Source organism: Molossus molossus, unplaced genomic scaffold (assembly GCF_014108415.1).
Source record: "Molossus molossus isolate mMolMol1 unplaced genomic scaffold, mMolMol1.p scaffold_m16_p_2, whole genome shotgun sequence".
NCBI classification, from domain to species: Eukaryota; Metazoa; Chordata; class Mammalia; order Chiroptera; family Molossidae; genus Molossus; species Molossus molossus.
The window spans coordinates 36258306-36274110 of NW_023425355.1; the positions used below are offsets into that span (position 1 = coordinate 36258306).

Here is a 15805-nt window from a genome sequence, read left to right on the forward strand (position 1 = left end):
TTATATTCCACAAATAAGTGAGATCATGTGGTATTTGTCTTTCTCTGATTGGTTTACCAATTTATATCTGACCAGCAGTGCACAGGGTTCCCTTTTTTCCACATCCTTGCCAACACTTATTATTTCTTGTCTTTTTGATAATCATCATTCTAACAGGTATGACGTGATAATCTCATTGTGGTTTTCATTTGCATTGCCCTGATGATTAGTAAACTTCTTTTTTTTTTTTTTATCCTCACCTGAGGACATTTTTGCTTTATCTCAGATGGAGGAGGGGGGGAGAGAGGGGAAGAGAGAGAGAGAAACATCGATGTGAGAGAGACACATTAAGTGGTTGCCACCTACATGACCCCAACCAGAGTGGGGACAACTACAACCGAGGTACGTGCCCTTAGTGGAAACCAGACCCGGGACTCTCTGGTCCACGGGCTGGCACTCTAACCAGCCAAACTGACCAAGGCAAACTTTCTCATCTTTTAATATATGTCTTCTACAATGCATTAGATTTTGCTTTGCGTACTGTCATTTATTTTAATTTTAAGTTCAGTTTCAATAAAATACACATATTTTAAATGAATTAGACTTTTTAGTAATCTAGTCATGCTTCAAAGCTTGAAAATAGGGACGGTATGCCTAATTTTTCCATTGACCCTAAGAAAAATTTTTTTTCAGTCTTCTTGGTAAATAATGATAGTGTTCTCAAACAGATTTCTGTTGAACATGACAACATCCCCATGCATATAACTTGTTGCTCTCACACTAGTTCTTTTTTCTAACCTTAGATCACTTTGACATCCATTCCTTCTGTCCTTTCTGTTCCCTATGTTTAAATGTGTGTGTTTATACTTTTAGGTCCCCCTGGATTACCTGGTCCTTCAGGACACAGCATTATAATCAAAGGAGATGCTGGTCCACCAGGGGTCCCAGGCCAGCCTGGATTTAAAGGTCTACCAGGACTACCAGGACCTCAAGGATTACCAGGTACCTTTGCAGATTATCTTTTTAAGCCTTATCTACTTGAGAACATTTCCCTAAGCTTCTTTCACTTACCAGAGTTTGTCTCTGATAATAGGAGTCTCAGCAACTGGTAGAATTACCAGACCACCACAGGTTCCATTTCCTTTTTTGTTTGTTTGTTTTTTTTGAAAATTTTAATTTCTACTGTCCTAACTTATTTTAGTCCCAGTCCAATTTCTAGTAACTCTTCTAAGTAATCTAATTTGAATGATTAGGTCAATGTTGTTCAAAACATTGTAATGAAATTGATTTGCATTTAAGATCTTCTGCTCTCTTTATCCCAACTATCAGAAGGATAGAAGGGTGATTTGGCAGGCCATTAGTTACCCACTGTGAGGTCTTATGATTTTAGAACTAAACCCTGTATAGTTAACTATTTGACTCTATTCTTATAGCCAATTCTGATTATAAAAAAACTCTAGAAATTAATTTCAGTCTTTCTCTCTTATTAAGTGATTGAGTGACAGTCTTTTCATAAATAAAAGGTACCAGGCAGTAACAGCCTTACTTATGGTGGGATATATAACAGAACTGGAGCCTTGTACTCCTATCTTGTTTTGAAGCCAAAGAGAACATGACTGTCATAGTATGGGAATCTCCACAGAGGCAAATGGATTATTTAATACTAAATCCTTGTCTGCTTCCTTTGTCCTGAGTTTGAGCTATTCCTTCATTTATCTGGATTAAAGACAAAACCATATTATGAATTCAGTGACACTCAAGGACCTTAAGTCTCCCAGATCTGTCTGGATGTTGAATTATTGTACTTACATTTTGAAACTTTATTTCTTCTTTCATGTAGGTCCAATTGGCCCTCCAGGAGATCCTGGACGAAATGGACTCCCTGGCTTTGATGGTGCAGGAGGGCGCAAAGGAGACCCAGGTCTGCCAGGCCAGCCAGGTGAGACAAGTGAAATGCTGCTGCTGATACTATTATTTAAGTCTTGGAGATATCTGGACACATGGCCTTCAACTGGAGCTATGAGAAACTCCTCTAGAGAGTGTGCAGCTAGCTGATGAATCTATTGCTGGGGAATAGATACAAGGAGATTTTCCAGAATAAGAGAAACATAGAAAGGCTGTCTTTATTTATATGTTTGAAGCACTAGAAAACCCAGCTCTTTCTAAAAATGGGGATTTTCCAGGTACTTGCTGTATTTACCTGCTCTGATAATTTTCAATATGTGTCCTGTGACCATCTTGAAACTATTGTGAATCCTTCCACATTTGAAAATATGACAATAGAGCACACTTTCCATCATAGAATTCAGTAAGTATAATTGCAAAGTTTAAATGATCCCTATAGACCTTTGAGAGTCATAGTATCTTCTTATACTAGGATGACAAATTGATATGCAGATTTTTGAGGTCACTCATCAATAGGTACTCCTGATAATATTGTATTGTTATCTACTAGATTTCCAATCTATACTCAGCCTACTTCTAAAAATAATTTTATTCAATTATTCAATACAATTTTATTCAATAAAAATACACTAAAGATAGCTAAAATAGAAATAAAATATTATAAACTGAAAATTTTAATATATGTTAGCAACCTAAATAACATAAATATAACTCTAAACAATATTAACATAAAGAGTTTGTACTGGTAAAATAATATTGTGGCCAAAAGGCAGAGTGATGATACTTATGGCCTTCCTAGAACCAACACCCTGCCATTTCATTAACTGTATTTCTAAGTCAGTGTCATCTTCATCACGTGGACATTGCTGTAAAGTTTCCCCAAAATGAAAATCTATATACACAGTGGCCAAAAGCCTCCATATAAAGAGATTTTTCAAAGGACCTCAGATCAAGAAGCTAAATGGAGAAAGAGAACCAGTGGTAGATTGAAAATAGACATTTTTTAAAACCTTCTTTAGAATTTCTTGCCTATTCTCTAAACAAAAATGTATGCCTGAGAATATTTCCCCAGACAAATCCAAAGGAAAATGTTTACAGCACTGAAGCTGGCAGACTGATGGCAACCACACCCTTCCTTTCTTCTTGATGAACAAAGCAGCAGGCTGAAATTTTGTCATGGAATTTGGACTCCTTTAGTATAGCAAGAGACTAGATAACATACAGACTTCCCAAATAGGTATCACTTCTTCCCATGTAGTATTACATTTACCTGGTATCCATTTTGTGCCTCATGTCATCAACAAATTCCATAAAATAAACATATATTTCATTTATCTCCAAACAAGTGATATTTGACAGTGCTTTTATAGAAACTCTGTAAATATTGACTAAATTAATATCAAATTAAGTCATAATGTTTTGTGAACAGACATAATAGTGGAAGTGAAACAGAGCTTACTTAATCTTGTATACTGATGATTCCATGGAAATAGGTACCCGTGGTTTGGATGGCCCCCCTGGGCCAGATGGATTGCAAGGTCCCCCAGGTCCCCCTGGAACTTCCTCTATTGCCCATGGATTCCTCATCACACGTCACAGCCAGACAACAGATGCACCACAGTGCCCACAGGATACTGTCCAGATTTATGAAGGCTTTTCTCTCCTGTATGTACAAGGAAATAAAAGAGCTCACGGTCAAGACTTGGGTGAGATAATTGGCATCTTATTTCTTATTACGTACTTTGTTTTTGTTTTGAAAATCCTGCCATGTTCTAGAGTAGCTTTGATCAAAGTACATCTCTCTATTCTTTTAGGGCTTCGAAATTGAACACCATGTCAAAGGCAGCTGATATTCACTATGAGTTTAAGATAAATAATATTTAACTTTAAACTCAAAGTATTAATTAGCCTAGTGTGAGGTACAATTCTTGGCCTAAAGCAAGGCATTTTGGAAAGGGTCACATTTACTTTTGTTATCTTACTTATTAAGGAAACAGATGTCCTGGGTTCTCTACAGTATAGCAGCTGCTTGAGTGGGCTGTGTTTATAATTAATGAAAGATAGTTTCTTTCCTCTTCTCTGACACTGGTCTTCGTCAAGTTGAAGGATAAGTTCTAAAGAGAATCTTGGTTCCTAGATCAAAGAAAAAAGTAAAGTCATTGCTTAATTATCCTAGTTTATAGTTTCTAAAAATAATTGCCTTAGCTGTCTGTATAAAGTATTATTAGGATAGTTTAAAGTTATATAAAGCACCATATTAACATATAAAATCCACTGTATTTAATGTGACTTGGAAGTGCCTCAGACATAGAAAGACTCTCATAGGGCTCAATATGACTTAGGAGGATGATCCTAATTGCAGTCTCTGCTAAAACTTACAAAAGTGTCAAATTGGAGATATCCTGATGTCTAAGCAAAGAATAGAAGCAGTTATAGCTTTGACGTTAAAGAAACAATCACTTGGCCCAGCCGGTGTGGCTCAGTGGTTGAGCATCGACCCATGTACCAAGAGGTCACCGGTTTGATTCCCGGTCAGGGCACATGCCCAGGTTGTGGGCCCAATCCCCAGTGGGGGGCATGCAGAAGGTGGCCAGTCGATGTTCTGTCTCATCGATGTTTATATCTCTCTCTCCCTCTTACTTTCTCTCTCTCTCAAATCAATAAAGAAAAAAAAAATTTAAAAAAGGAAGCAGTCACTTGGTCAAATAAATAAGTAGTCTCTCTTGGATTACTGAAAGGACACTTCCAGCTCTGTTCCTAAAAGGAAGTGATGTTAGTTGTATTTTTAAATTAGTGTATATTTTAAAAACACTTTTTAAATCAAATTTGATCTTCAAAGCTATGATCAAGAAAGATATAGGACAACCTTTCCCCCCATAGTATACATAAACTGGCTGAGAGGTTAAGTGACTTATTCAAAGCCACATACTCCAAAACTGATAGAGATAAGAATTGAGTACAGTATTTACCAATTCTAAATCAATTTATTTTTCAGTCATGCCAATTTGTCATTCAATTTCACATGACCTTATGTCAGTCACCTCTCTCTGAGGCAGTTTTTTCTGAAAAAATATAAATTAGACTAAATTAATGATTTTTATCTGAGGAACTTTTGAAAACATTCCTAAGTCCAATCCAAACCTATTGTATAAATATTCCCAATGATTCTGACAATCCACCAGGTTTAAGAATAATTGCTGTTTTATTAGTCTTCTTCAGTTTGAAATAAGCATACCTTTTTGGATACATGAGGGCTTACCAAGAGATATACAGACATAAATTTAAAGGAATCAATTTTCAAATCCTCCATTTTTTTTCTCTCCTATAGATGAACTGCTTGTGTATATTCTTTGGATATGCACTATCCCCTTTCACTATCACCCATCTCCCACTTTATGAAAAAAATCATACTATGACACACTGCCTTGAAGTGAAAGCCTTTGGGAGACAAATTCAAAGGTACAATTCAAAACAATTTTTTTTAAAGACTCTATTAACTGAGGCTCTATTGTTCACTTCTAATTAATCACATTAAGAAATGCATTTCCACCCAGCCTGTGTGGCTTAGTGGACTGAGCTACCTCCTGTGCACCAAAAGATCAAAAAAGGCCAGGGCACATGACCGAATTTGAGGCTCTCTCCCAGTAGGGGGCGTTTCTCTCTCATTGGTTCTTTTTCTCCCTCTCCCTTCCTCTCTCTTTCTAAAAAAAAATCAATCAAAATACACTTTTAAAAAAGAAATGCATTTACAATAAAGGTTTATATGTTTAGTAATTATCAAAATTTATAATATCTATACTTTTTATTGTGGATTAATAACTGTGTAATGATGAAAATTAAAAATAAAATATTTCAGCCTGGCCAGTGTGGCTTAGTGGTTGAGCATTGACCCATGCACCAAGAGGTCGCCAGTTCAATTCCCAGTCAGGGTACATGCCCAGGTTGTGGGCCCGATCCCCAGTGGGCAGCATGCAGGAGGTGGCCAATCAGTGTTCTCTCTCATCGATGTTTCTCTCTCTCTCTCCTTCTCACTTCCTCTCTCTCTAAAATCAATAAAGAAAAAAAATTTTAGTAAATAAAATATTTGACATGTAATGCCTTATAGTCACAGAAAGTTAACTGCTGTTTGACCCAGTGATCCCACTTCTAGGAATACATCCTAAGAATTCTGAAACAACGATCAGAAAGAGTATATGCATGCACCCCTATGTTCATAATAACGCTCTTTACAATAGCTGAGATCTGGAAACAGCCCAAGAGATGAGTGGATAAAAAAGCTGTGGTACATGTACACAACAGAATACTATGCAGCTGTAAAAAAAATAAGGAACTTTTATCATTTGAGACAGCATGGACGGACCTGGAGATGATTATGCTAAGTGAAATAAGCCAGTCAGAGAAAGACAAATATCACATTATCTCACTTATTTGTGGAATCTAATGAACAAAATAAGTTGACCAACAAAATAGGTCCAGAGGTATGGAGGAAGGGAACAAATTGACATATTTCAGAGAGGGCAGGTACAAGAAGAGATTAACCAAAGAACTTACATACTTATATGCATGTCCCATGGACACAGACAGCAGTGTGGTGGAGGCCTGAAGTGTACTAGCTGGGTGGAGGGAGGCAAAGAAGAGAAAATGTGGGACATCTGTAATACTGTCAACAATAAAAAATATATTTATCTTTAAAAGTTATTGTAAATTTTTGTTTCAGAGGAATATGATAGGGTGGTCAAGAAAACACTTTTAAAAGTAAAAGCTACATTAACATAAATCTGTGAGAGAAGTGGAATGGAAGTATAATTTCTAAACGTAAAAGGTGCATTGAGCCCTGGCCAGTTTGGCTCAGCGGTTAGAGCGTCGGCCTGTGGTCCGGAGAGACCCGGGTTCGGTTCCCGCTAAGGGCACGTACTTCGGTTGCAGTTTGTCCCCGGCCCTGGTTGGTCGTGCGGGTGGCAGCCACTCGATGTGTCCCTTTCACGTCGATGTTTCTCTCTCTCTCTCTCTCCCTACCACTCTATCTGTACAAAAATTGGAAAAATGTCCTCGGGTGAGGATAAAAAAAAAGAAGGTGCATTGAATAATTTCCACCTGCTAAAATTTAGTTTATGTACTTTTACAAATGTTTATTGATAGATTTCAAATTATCACATTGGATGCATTTAAAAGAGTGATATTAAAGTTTTGTTTTAAAAAATAAATATTCACAAAGCACTAAAAATGACAACTGGCAATGCTTAAATGTGGTTTGCAAAGTCTCAGCTCCAGTATTACAAGAGAGAGTATAGAAGGTTGGGTTTGGAGTCCAGAGACAGTAACCAACACCTTGATAACTGGAACAGTGTCAACTTAAACTTATGATGAAAATTTTAGATATTAACTTAAAAATGTGTGAGAGGTACATCATTTTCCATGATTCTTTTGTGAGTAAATGAGAAAAGAAAGGCTAATCACAGGTAGAGATTATCTCCATTGCCCCTACCAGCCCAGAAATTCAAAAACTCTATTTCTTTATTTTTCACACATGTCCTTCATTTATCTTTATCTCTTATTTATTTATTCTTTTTGTTATTCACCTGCAAACCTGTCTGGTTGCTGTGCATATTGGTCAGCACTACAGTTGTCCCTAGCCTTAAAGAGATGACAAACCCACACAAGATATATACTGTGGATAGCTTATAAGAAGAAAGGGAAACCTGGAGAGGAAATATTGATATATTAGAAGACTTGTTTTATGCTCTTCACTATTTTGTTCTTGAAAGTATTACAGATGTTCCCCTATTTTCTCCATTGACCCCCTCTTTCTTACTCCCTGCCCCCTCCTTCTTTCCTCAAACTAATGTCTGTGTCCACTGGTTGTGCATATATGCATATAAGTTCTTCGGTTCATCTCTTCCCACACCTCCCCACTCCCCATCCCTCTGAGGTTTGTTAGTCGGTTCCCTATTTCCACGACTCTGGATCTATTTTAATTGACAGTTTATTTTGTTCATGATGTTCCATTAATAAGTGATATCATGTGGTACTTACCTTTCTCTGACTGGCTTATTTTGCTCAGCATAATAATCTCCAGGTACCTCCATGTCATCTCAAAGGGTAAGAGATCTTTCTTTCTTACAGATGCATAGTATTCCATTGTATAAATGTACCACAACATTTTATACACTCATCTACTGATGGGCACTTGGGCTGTTTCCAGATCTTAGCTATTATAAATAGTGCTGCTATGAACATAAGGGTACATATATTCTTCCTGATTGGTGTTGCAGGCTTCTTAAGATATGTTCCAAGAAGTGGGGTCAGTGGGTCAAATGGCAGTTCCATTTTAATTTGTTGAGGAAACACCATATTGTTTTCCATAATAGCTGCACCAGTCTGCATTCCCACCAGCAGTGTACTAGAGTCCCTTTATCACCACATCCTCACCAGTACTGTTGTTTGATGATTTGTTCATGGCTTTCATTCTGGCAGGTGTAAGGTGATATGTCACAGTCATTTTAATTTGTATCTCTCTAATGATTAGACATGTTAAACTTTTTGTCATATGAGACATTTGTATGTCCTGTTTGGAGAAGTGTCTATTCAGGTACTCTGCCTATTTTTTAATCAAATTGTTTGTCTTCGTTTTGTTGAGTTGCATGAGTACTTTAAATATTTTGCATATTAACCCCTTATCCAATGTATCATTGGCAAATGTGGGCTCCCAGAGTGGGCATTCTGTTTTCATTTTGATACTGGTTTCTATTGCCACAATGAAGCTTTTCAGGTTGCTGTAGTCGCATTTATTATTTTTCTCCTTTGTTTCTCTTGTTCTAGGCAATGTATCAGTGAAAATTCCACTACATATGATGTTTGATATTATTCTGCTCACATTTTCTTCTAATATTTATGGTTTCACAAGTCACATTTAAGTCTTTTTTATTAATTAATTTTTGTTACAGATGTTTCTCCTTTTTTACCCACTGATTCCCCCTTCCCCCCTCCCTGCCCTGTCCCCAGTTTGTTGTACATGGCCACTGTTCATGCATACATGCATATAAGTTCTGTAGTTTATCTCTTCACCACCACGTCCTCTTCTGGGGATTGTCAGTCTGTACCCCACTTCCACGGCTCTGGGACTACTCCATTCCTCAGACTGTAATGTTCATTATATTCCACAAATAAGTGAGATCATATGATACTTCCTTTCTCTGTTTGGCTTGTTTCACTTAGGATGATACTTTCCAGGTCCCTCCATGTAGTCTCAAAGGATAAGAGATCCTTCTTTCTTACAGCTGCGTAGTACTCCATTGTGTATATGTAACCCAGCTTCTTTATCCAATCATTACTGATGGACACTTGGGCTGTTTCCAGATCTTAGCTATTGTACATAGTGGTGTTACAAACATGGGGGTACATATATTCTTTCTGATTGGTGTTTCAGGCTTCTTAGGGTATATTCCTAGAAGTGGGATCACTAGGTCCAATGGAAGTTCAATTTTTAATTTTTTGAGGTAACACCATACTGTTTTCCATAGTGGCTGCACCAGCCTGCATTCCCACCAGCAGTGCACTAGAGTCCCCTTTTCTCCACACCCTCGCCAACACTTGTTGTTTGATGATTCGTTGGTGGCGGCCATTCTGACAGGGGTGAGGTGATACCTCATAGTTCTTTTAATTTGCATCTCTCTGAGGATTAGTGATGATGAGCATTTCTTCATATGTCTCTTAGTCATTTGTATGTCCTGATTGGAGAGGTTTCTATTTAGTTCCTCTGCCCATTTTTTAACTGGGTTCTTTGTCTTCCTTTTGTGAAGTTGTATGAGCATTCAATATATATTGGAAATTAACCCCTTATCTGATATATCATTGGCAATTATGCTCTCCCATATAGTGGGTAGCCTTTCTGATTGGATGATTGTATCTTTCACTGTGCAGAAGCTTTTGAGTTTGATGTAGTCCCATGTATTCATTTTCTCCTTTGTTTCTATTGCCTTAGGTGATGTGTCAGTGAAAATTCTGCTCCGTATGATGTCTGAAATTTTGTTGCCTACAGTTTCTTCTAGGATTTTTATGGATTCATGAGTCACATTTAAGTCTTTTATCCATTTTGAGTTTATTCTTGTGAAGGGTGTAAGTTGATGGTCTAGTTTCATTTTTCTGCATGTAGGTGTCCAATTTTCCCAGCACCATTTATTAAAGAGGCTGTCCTTACTCCACTGTATGCTCTTGCCACCTTTGTCAAATATTAATTGAGCATATTGCCTTGGGACTATTTCTGGGTTTTCTGTTCTGTTCCACTGGTCTATATGCCTGTTCTTGTGCCAGTACCAGGCTGTTTTGGTTACAGTCACTTTGTAGTATAACCTGAAATCTGGTAATGTGATCCCTCCAACTTTGTTCTTCCTTTTCAAGATTGCTGTGGCTATTCGAGGTCTTTTTTGGTTCCATATGAAATTTTGAAGTACTTGTTCTAATTCTGTGAAGTATGCCCTTGGTATTTTGATGGGGATTGTGTTGAATCTATAGATTGCTTTGGGTAATATGGACATTTTAATGATGTGAATTCTCCCAATCCATGAGCAGGATATGTGCTTCCACTTTTTTATATCTTCCTCTATTTCTTTTTTCAATGACCTGTAGTTTTCTGTGAATTGGTCCTTTATTTCTTTGGTTAAGTTAATTCCTAGGTATCTTAATTTTTTTTGCCGCAATGGCAAATGGGATTGTTTTTTTTAGTTTCTCTTTCTGTGAGTTAATCATCGGTGAATTGGAATGCCATCAATTTCTTGACGTTAACTTTGTATCCTGCCACTTTGCCAAATTCATGTATTAAGTCTATTAAATTTTTGATGGAGTCTTTGGGGTTTTCTACGTATAGTATCATGTCATCTGCAAATAATGACAGTTTCACTTCCTCCTTTCCAATTTAGATCCCTTTTATTTTTTCTTCCTATCTGATTGCTGTGGCTAAGACCTCCAGTACTATGTTAAGTGAGAGTGACAAAAGTGGGCATCCTTGACTTCTTCCTGTTCTTAAGGAAAATGCTTTTAGTTTCCGCCCATTGAGTATGATGTTGGCTGTAGGTCTTTCATATATGGCCTTTATTATGTCTAGATATGGTCCCTCTATTCCCACATTGCTGACCTTTTTTCAGAAATGGATGCTGGATTTGTCAAAGACTTTTTCGGCATCTATTGATATGATCATGTGGTTCTATTCTTCATTTTATTTATGTGTTGTATCACGTTGATTGATTTGCGAATATTATACCAGCCTTGCATCCCTGGGATGAATCCCACTTGGTCATGGTGGATAATTTTTTTGGTTTATTGCTGGATCCGATTTGCTAGTATTTTGATCAGGATTTTGGCATCTATGTTCATCAGGGATATTGGCCTGTAGTTTTTTTTTTCTTTCTAGTGTCTTTTCCTGGTTTTGGAATTAGAATAGTACTGGCCTCATCAAATGAGTTGGAAGTCTTCCTTCTTCTTGAATTTTTTGAAATAGTTTGAAGAGAATGTGTATTAGTTTTTCTTTGAATGTTCAGTAAAACTCCCCCATGAAGCCATCCGGGCCTGGGCTTTTGTTTGCTGGGAGAGTCTTGATTAAATCTTCAATTTCTTCTGTTGTTATTGGTCTGTTCAAGTTTTCTATCTCTTCCCGGTCCAGTTTTGGAGACTATGTGTTTCTAGAAATTTGTCTATTTCACTTAGATTGTCGAATTTGTTGCTATATAATTGTTCATAGCAGTTGTTAAGGATGTTTTGTAGTTCTGTGGTGTCAGTCATTACTTCTCCTGTTTCATTTCTGATTTTGTGTATTTGGGTTCTCTCTCTTTGTTTCTTGGTGAGTCTAGCTTAGGGTCCATCCATCTTGTTTATCTTTTTGAAAAACCAGCTCTTTGTTTCATTGATCCTTTGAATTTTTTTTTTTTTTTTTTTTTTTTTTTTGGTCTCTATGTCATTTATTTCTGCTCTGATCTTTACTATTTCCTTCCTTCTACTTGCTCTGGGGTTTTCTTTTTGTTTGCTCTCTAGTTCCTTAAGTTGTGAGGTTAGATAGTCTATTAGAGATTTTTCTTGTTTTTTTGAGGTAGGCCTGTAGTGCTATAAACTTCCCTCTCAGAACTGCTTTCGCTGCATCCCATAGATTTTGTGTTGTTGTGTATTCATTTTCATTGGTTTCCAGGAAGTTTTTGATTTCTTCCTTGATCTCCTCGGTGACCCATTCATTGTTTAATAACATGATATTTAGCTTCCATGTGTTCAAATATCTTTGTATGTTGTTCTTGCAATTGATTTCTAGTGTCATGCCATTGTGATCTGAGAAGAAGTTTGATATGATTTCAGACTTCTTGAACTTGTAGAGATTTAGTTTGTGCCCCAACACTGGGTCTATCTTTGAGAATGTCTCATGTGCATTTGAGAATAATGTGAATTCTGTAGTTTTGTGGTGTAATTCTCTGTAGATATCTATTAAATCCATTTGGTCTAGTGCTTCATTTAGAGTCTTTGTTTCCTTGCTACTTTTTTGTTTAGAGGATATATCTAGTGAGGTCAGTGGGGTGTTGAAGTCCCCTGCTATGATTGTATTGTCATTGATTTCTCCTTTGAATTCCTCCAGAACATTTTTAATACATTTTGGTGCTCCTATATTGGGTGCATATATGTTTATCAAGGTTATATCTTCCTGTTGGATAGATTGTTTCAGTATTATGTAGTGGCCTTCTTTGTCTCTAGTTATGGCCTTCATTTTGAAGTCTATTTTATCAGATATTAGTATTGCTACCCCAGCTTTTTTTTTTTCCTTTCCGTTTGCTTGGTAGATTTTTTTCCATCTCTTCACTTTCAATCTATGTGAGTCTTTTGTTGTGAGGTGGGTCTCTTGTAAACAACATAGAGATGAGTCATGCTTTCTTATCCAATCAGCTGCTCTCTGTCTTTTTATGGGAGCATTCCGTCCATTTACATTTAAGGTGATTATGGATATGTACTTATTTATTGCCATTTTTGTTTAGTGTGGTTCTATTTTTCTTCCTATTTATCGTGCTAATTACAGCAGTCCTTTTAACATTTCTTGCAGTGCTGGTTTGGTGCTAATGTATTCCCCTAGCCTTTTTTTTTTTTTTTTTTTTTTTTGTCTGAGAAGCTCTTTATTTGACCTCCTATTTAGAATGATATCCTTGCTGGGTAGAGTAGTCTTGGATTCAGATCCTTGTTTTTCATGACCTTGATTACTTCACGCCGTTCCCTTCAGGCCTGTAGTGTTTCTTGTGAGAAGTCAGCTGAGAGCCTTATGGGGTTTCCTTTGTAGGTAACCTGTTGCTTATCTCTTGCTGCTTTTAGGATTCTCTCTTTGTCTTTAATTTTTGGCCGTTTGATTACTATGTGTCTTGGTGTGGGCCTGTTTGGGTTTTTCTTACTTGGGGCTCTCTGTGCTTCTTGAACTTGAATGCCTTCTTTCTTCTCCAAATTATGGAAGTTTTCTGTCACTATTTCTTTAAATATATTCTCTAACCCTTGCTCATTTTCTTCTTCTTTGGGGACTCCTATGATGCAAATATTATTACGTTTCCAGTTGTCCCACCGTTCTCTTAAGCTGTCTTCCTGTTTTTTAATCATTTTTTCCTTTTGGTTTTCTGATTGGTTGATTTTTTCTACACTGTCTTCTAATTCACTGATCCGGTCCTCAGCTACCCCTACTCTGCTTTTTAGACCTTCCACTGTGTTTTTCATTTCTGATATGTCATTCTTCATTTCTTCTTGGCGGTTTTTAATTTCCAGCTGGTTGATTTTCAACATTCCTATGTCTTTACTCATGGTGCTCATGTCCTTACACATGCTGTTGAGCTTCCTCTACATCATGGCTCTAAATTCTAATTCTGTTTACTTGCTTAACTACACGTCACTTATCTCATCTTCAGTAGAGGTCTCTTGTTCTTTCATTTGGCTTTTGTTTCTGTTTTTCACCATTTTGGTTATCACAGTGGGCTTTGGAGTCTGCCAAATTTTCCCTGTGGGTGTTGGTGTTCTGCTGTTTGTGGCTCCCTCTCCTGGGTTTGGATGAGGCAGGGAGGACCCACCTAAACACCACTATCAAGTCTTAGCTTTCCTGGTTAGTGTTGCTAGCCCAGGGAATGGTCTTTATCCTCTAGCTTTTTTTTGCCTGGAGGCTATTAGTAGAGGTCACCTGAAGAACCTTGGTTTCTGAGTTGTCTGAAAAACTCCCTTAGGTGCTCAGCATAAGAGGATTTCCAGAGGGTGGGGCAGCTGCTGGTTGTTAATGGGCCTCAATTAGCATTTCAATGGCCACCAGGTGGAGTCGAATCTCTGGGTGAAGTGAGGCCGCCTCTCCCCAGGGCCCTGGGAAGGAGTAAGATGATCACAGTCCTGTGTGGCTGCACTCTTCAAAACTCTGAGAACCCTCCAAAACCGAGTGTCACCACACAGTTCCAGTCCAGTCTGCCCTCCCTCTGCCGGAGACCAAGGTGAGTGGCTGCTGCCAATTTAGCCTCTGTACAGACTCTGCATCGTGGAGCCGCCTGGGACTTTTAACCCGAGGGTGCTGCTTCCAGCCAAGGGCAGCCGAGTCTGTGGCACCAGCCGAGGGCGTAGCACCCAGCCGAGTTCGCAGGACTCAGCCACGGTAGCGGGACACAGCCGAGGCGGTAGCAGCTTCCAGCTGAGTCCCCTGGTCCCAGCTGAGTCCCCTGGTCCCCACCCAGGCCGTTTCGGACCATAGGCTTTCAGCCCCCTCTCTTGTCCTCGCAAGCCTACCAGTGTCCTTGGTTATGTGGTCCTCCAAGGTGTCTTTTGGTTGCCCCATCCTGACGATTTGTCTTTATTTTTGTTGTAAATCCAGTTTGGTCCTGGGAGCTGGTCTGTGTAGCTTCCATTCACTCTGCCGCCATTTTTTCTCCTCACATTTAAGTCTTTTATCCATTTTGAGTTTATTCTTGTGTATAGTGTAAGTTGGTAGTCTAGTTTCAATTTTTTTTGCATGTAGCTGTCCAATTTTCCCAACACCATTTACTTAAGAGACCATCTTTTCTCCATTGTTTGCTTTTTCCTCCTTTGTCAAATATTAATTGTGCATACTGTCTTGGGTCGATATCTGGGTTCTCTGTTATATTTCATTGATCTATATGCCTGTTCTTGTGCCAATACAAGGCTATTTTAATTACAGTGGCTTTGTAGTATAATTTGATATGTGAAATTGTGATCCCTCCCACTTTGTTCTTCTTTTTCAAGATTGCTGTGGCTATTCAGGGTCTTTTATGGTTCCACATAAACTTTTAGAGTACTTGTTCTAGATCTGTGAAATATGCCATTGGTACTTTAATAGGGATTGCACTGAATCTGTAGATTGCTTTGGGTAGTATGGACATTTTAATGATGTTGATTTTTTCAATCCATAAACATAGTATATGTTTTCACTTTTTTATATCTTCCTCTATTTCCTTTTTTTTTTTTTTTTAACATCCTGTAGTTTTCTTATAACAGGTCTTTTACCTCCTTGGTTAAGTTTATTCCTAGGTATTTTATCTTATTTTGTTGCAATGGTAAATTATATTGTTTTTTAGTTTCCCTTTCTGAGTGTTCATTATTGGTGTATAAGAATGCCATCGATTTCTGGATGATCATTTTGTATCCCGCTACTTTGCCAAATTCATTTCTTAGCTCTAGTAGATTTTTGACAGAGTGTTTAGGGTTTTGTATGTACAATATCATGTCATCTGCGAATAGTGACAGTTTCACTCCCTCCTTTCCAATCTGGATCCCTTTTAATTTTTCTTCTTGTCTGATTGCTGTGGCTAAGACTTCCAGTATTATGTTGAATAAGAGTGGCAAAGTGGACATTCCTGTATTGTTCTTGTACTTAAGGGAAATGCTTTTAGTTTTTGCCCGTTGAGTATAGTGTTGGCTGTTTTGTTCG

At 37.8% G+C, this 15805-nt stretch overlaps 1 protein-coding gene across 1 annotated transcript in view; it reads left to right on the forward strand.

Moving 5' to 3' along the window:
• COL4A5 (collagen type IV alpha 5 chain) overlaps window positions 1–15805 on the forward strand; it is a 343032-nt gene that overhangs the window by 322024 nt on the left and 5203 nt on the right. Inside the window, exons 45-47 of the mRNA XM_036271049.1 lie at window positions 853–981; window positions 1820–1918; window positions 3378–3590. Of these exons, the coding sequence (XP_036126942.1) occupies window positions 853–981; window positions 1820–1918; window positions 3378–3590 (441 nt within the window). The remainder of the gene's footprint in view (window positions 1–852; window positions 982–1819; window positions 1919–3377; window positions 3591–15805) is intronic.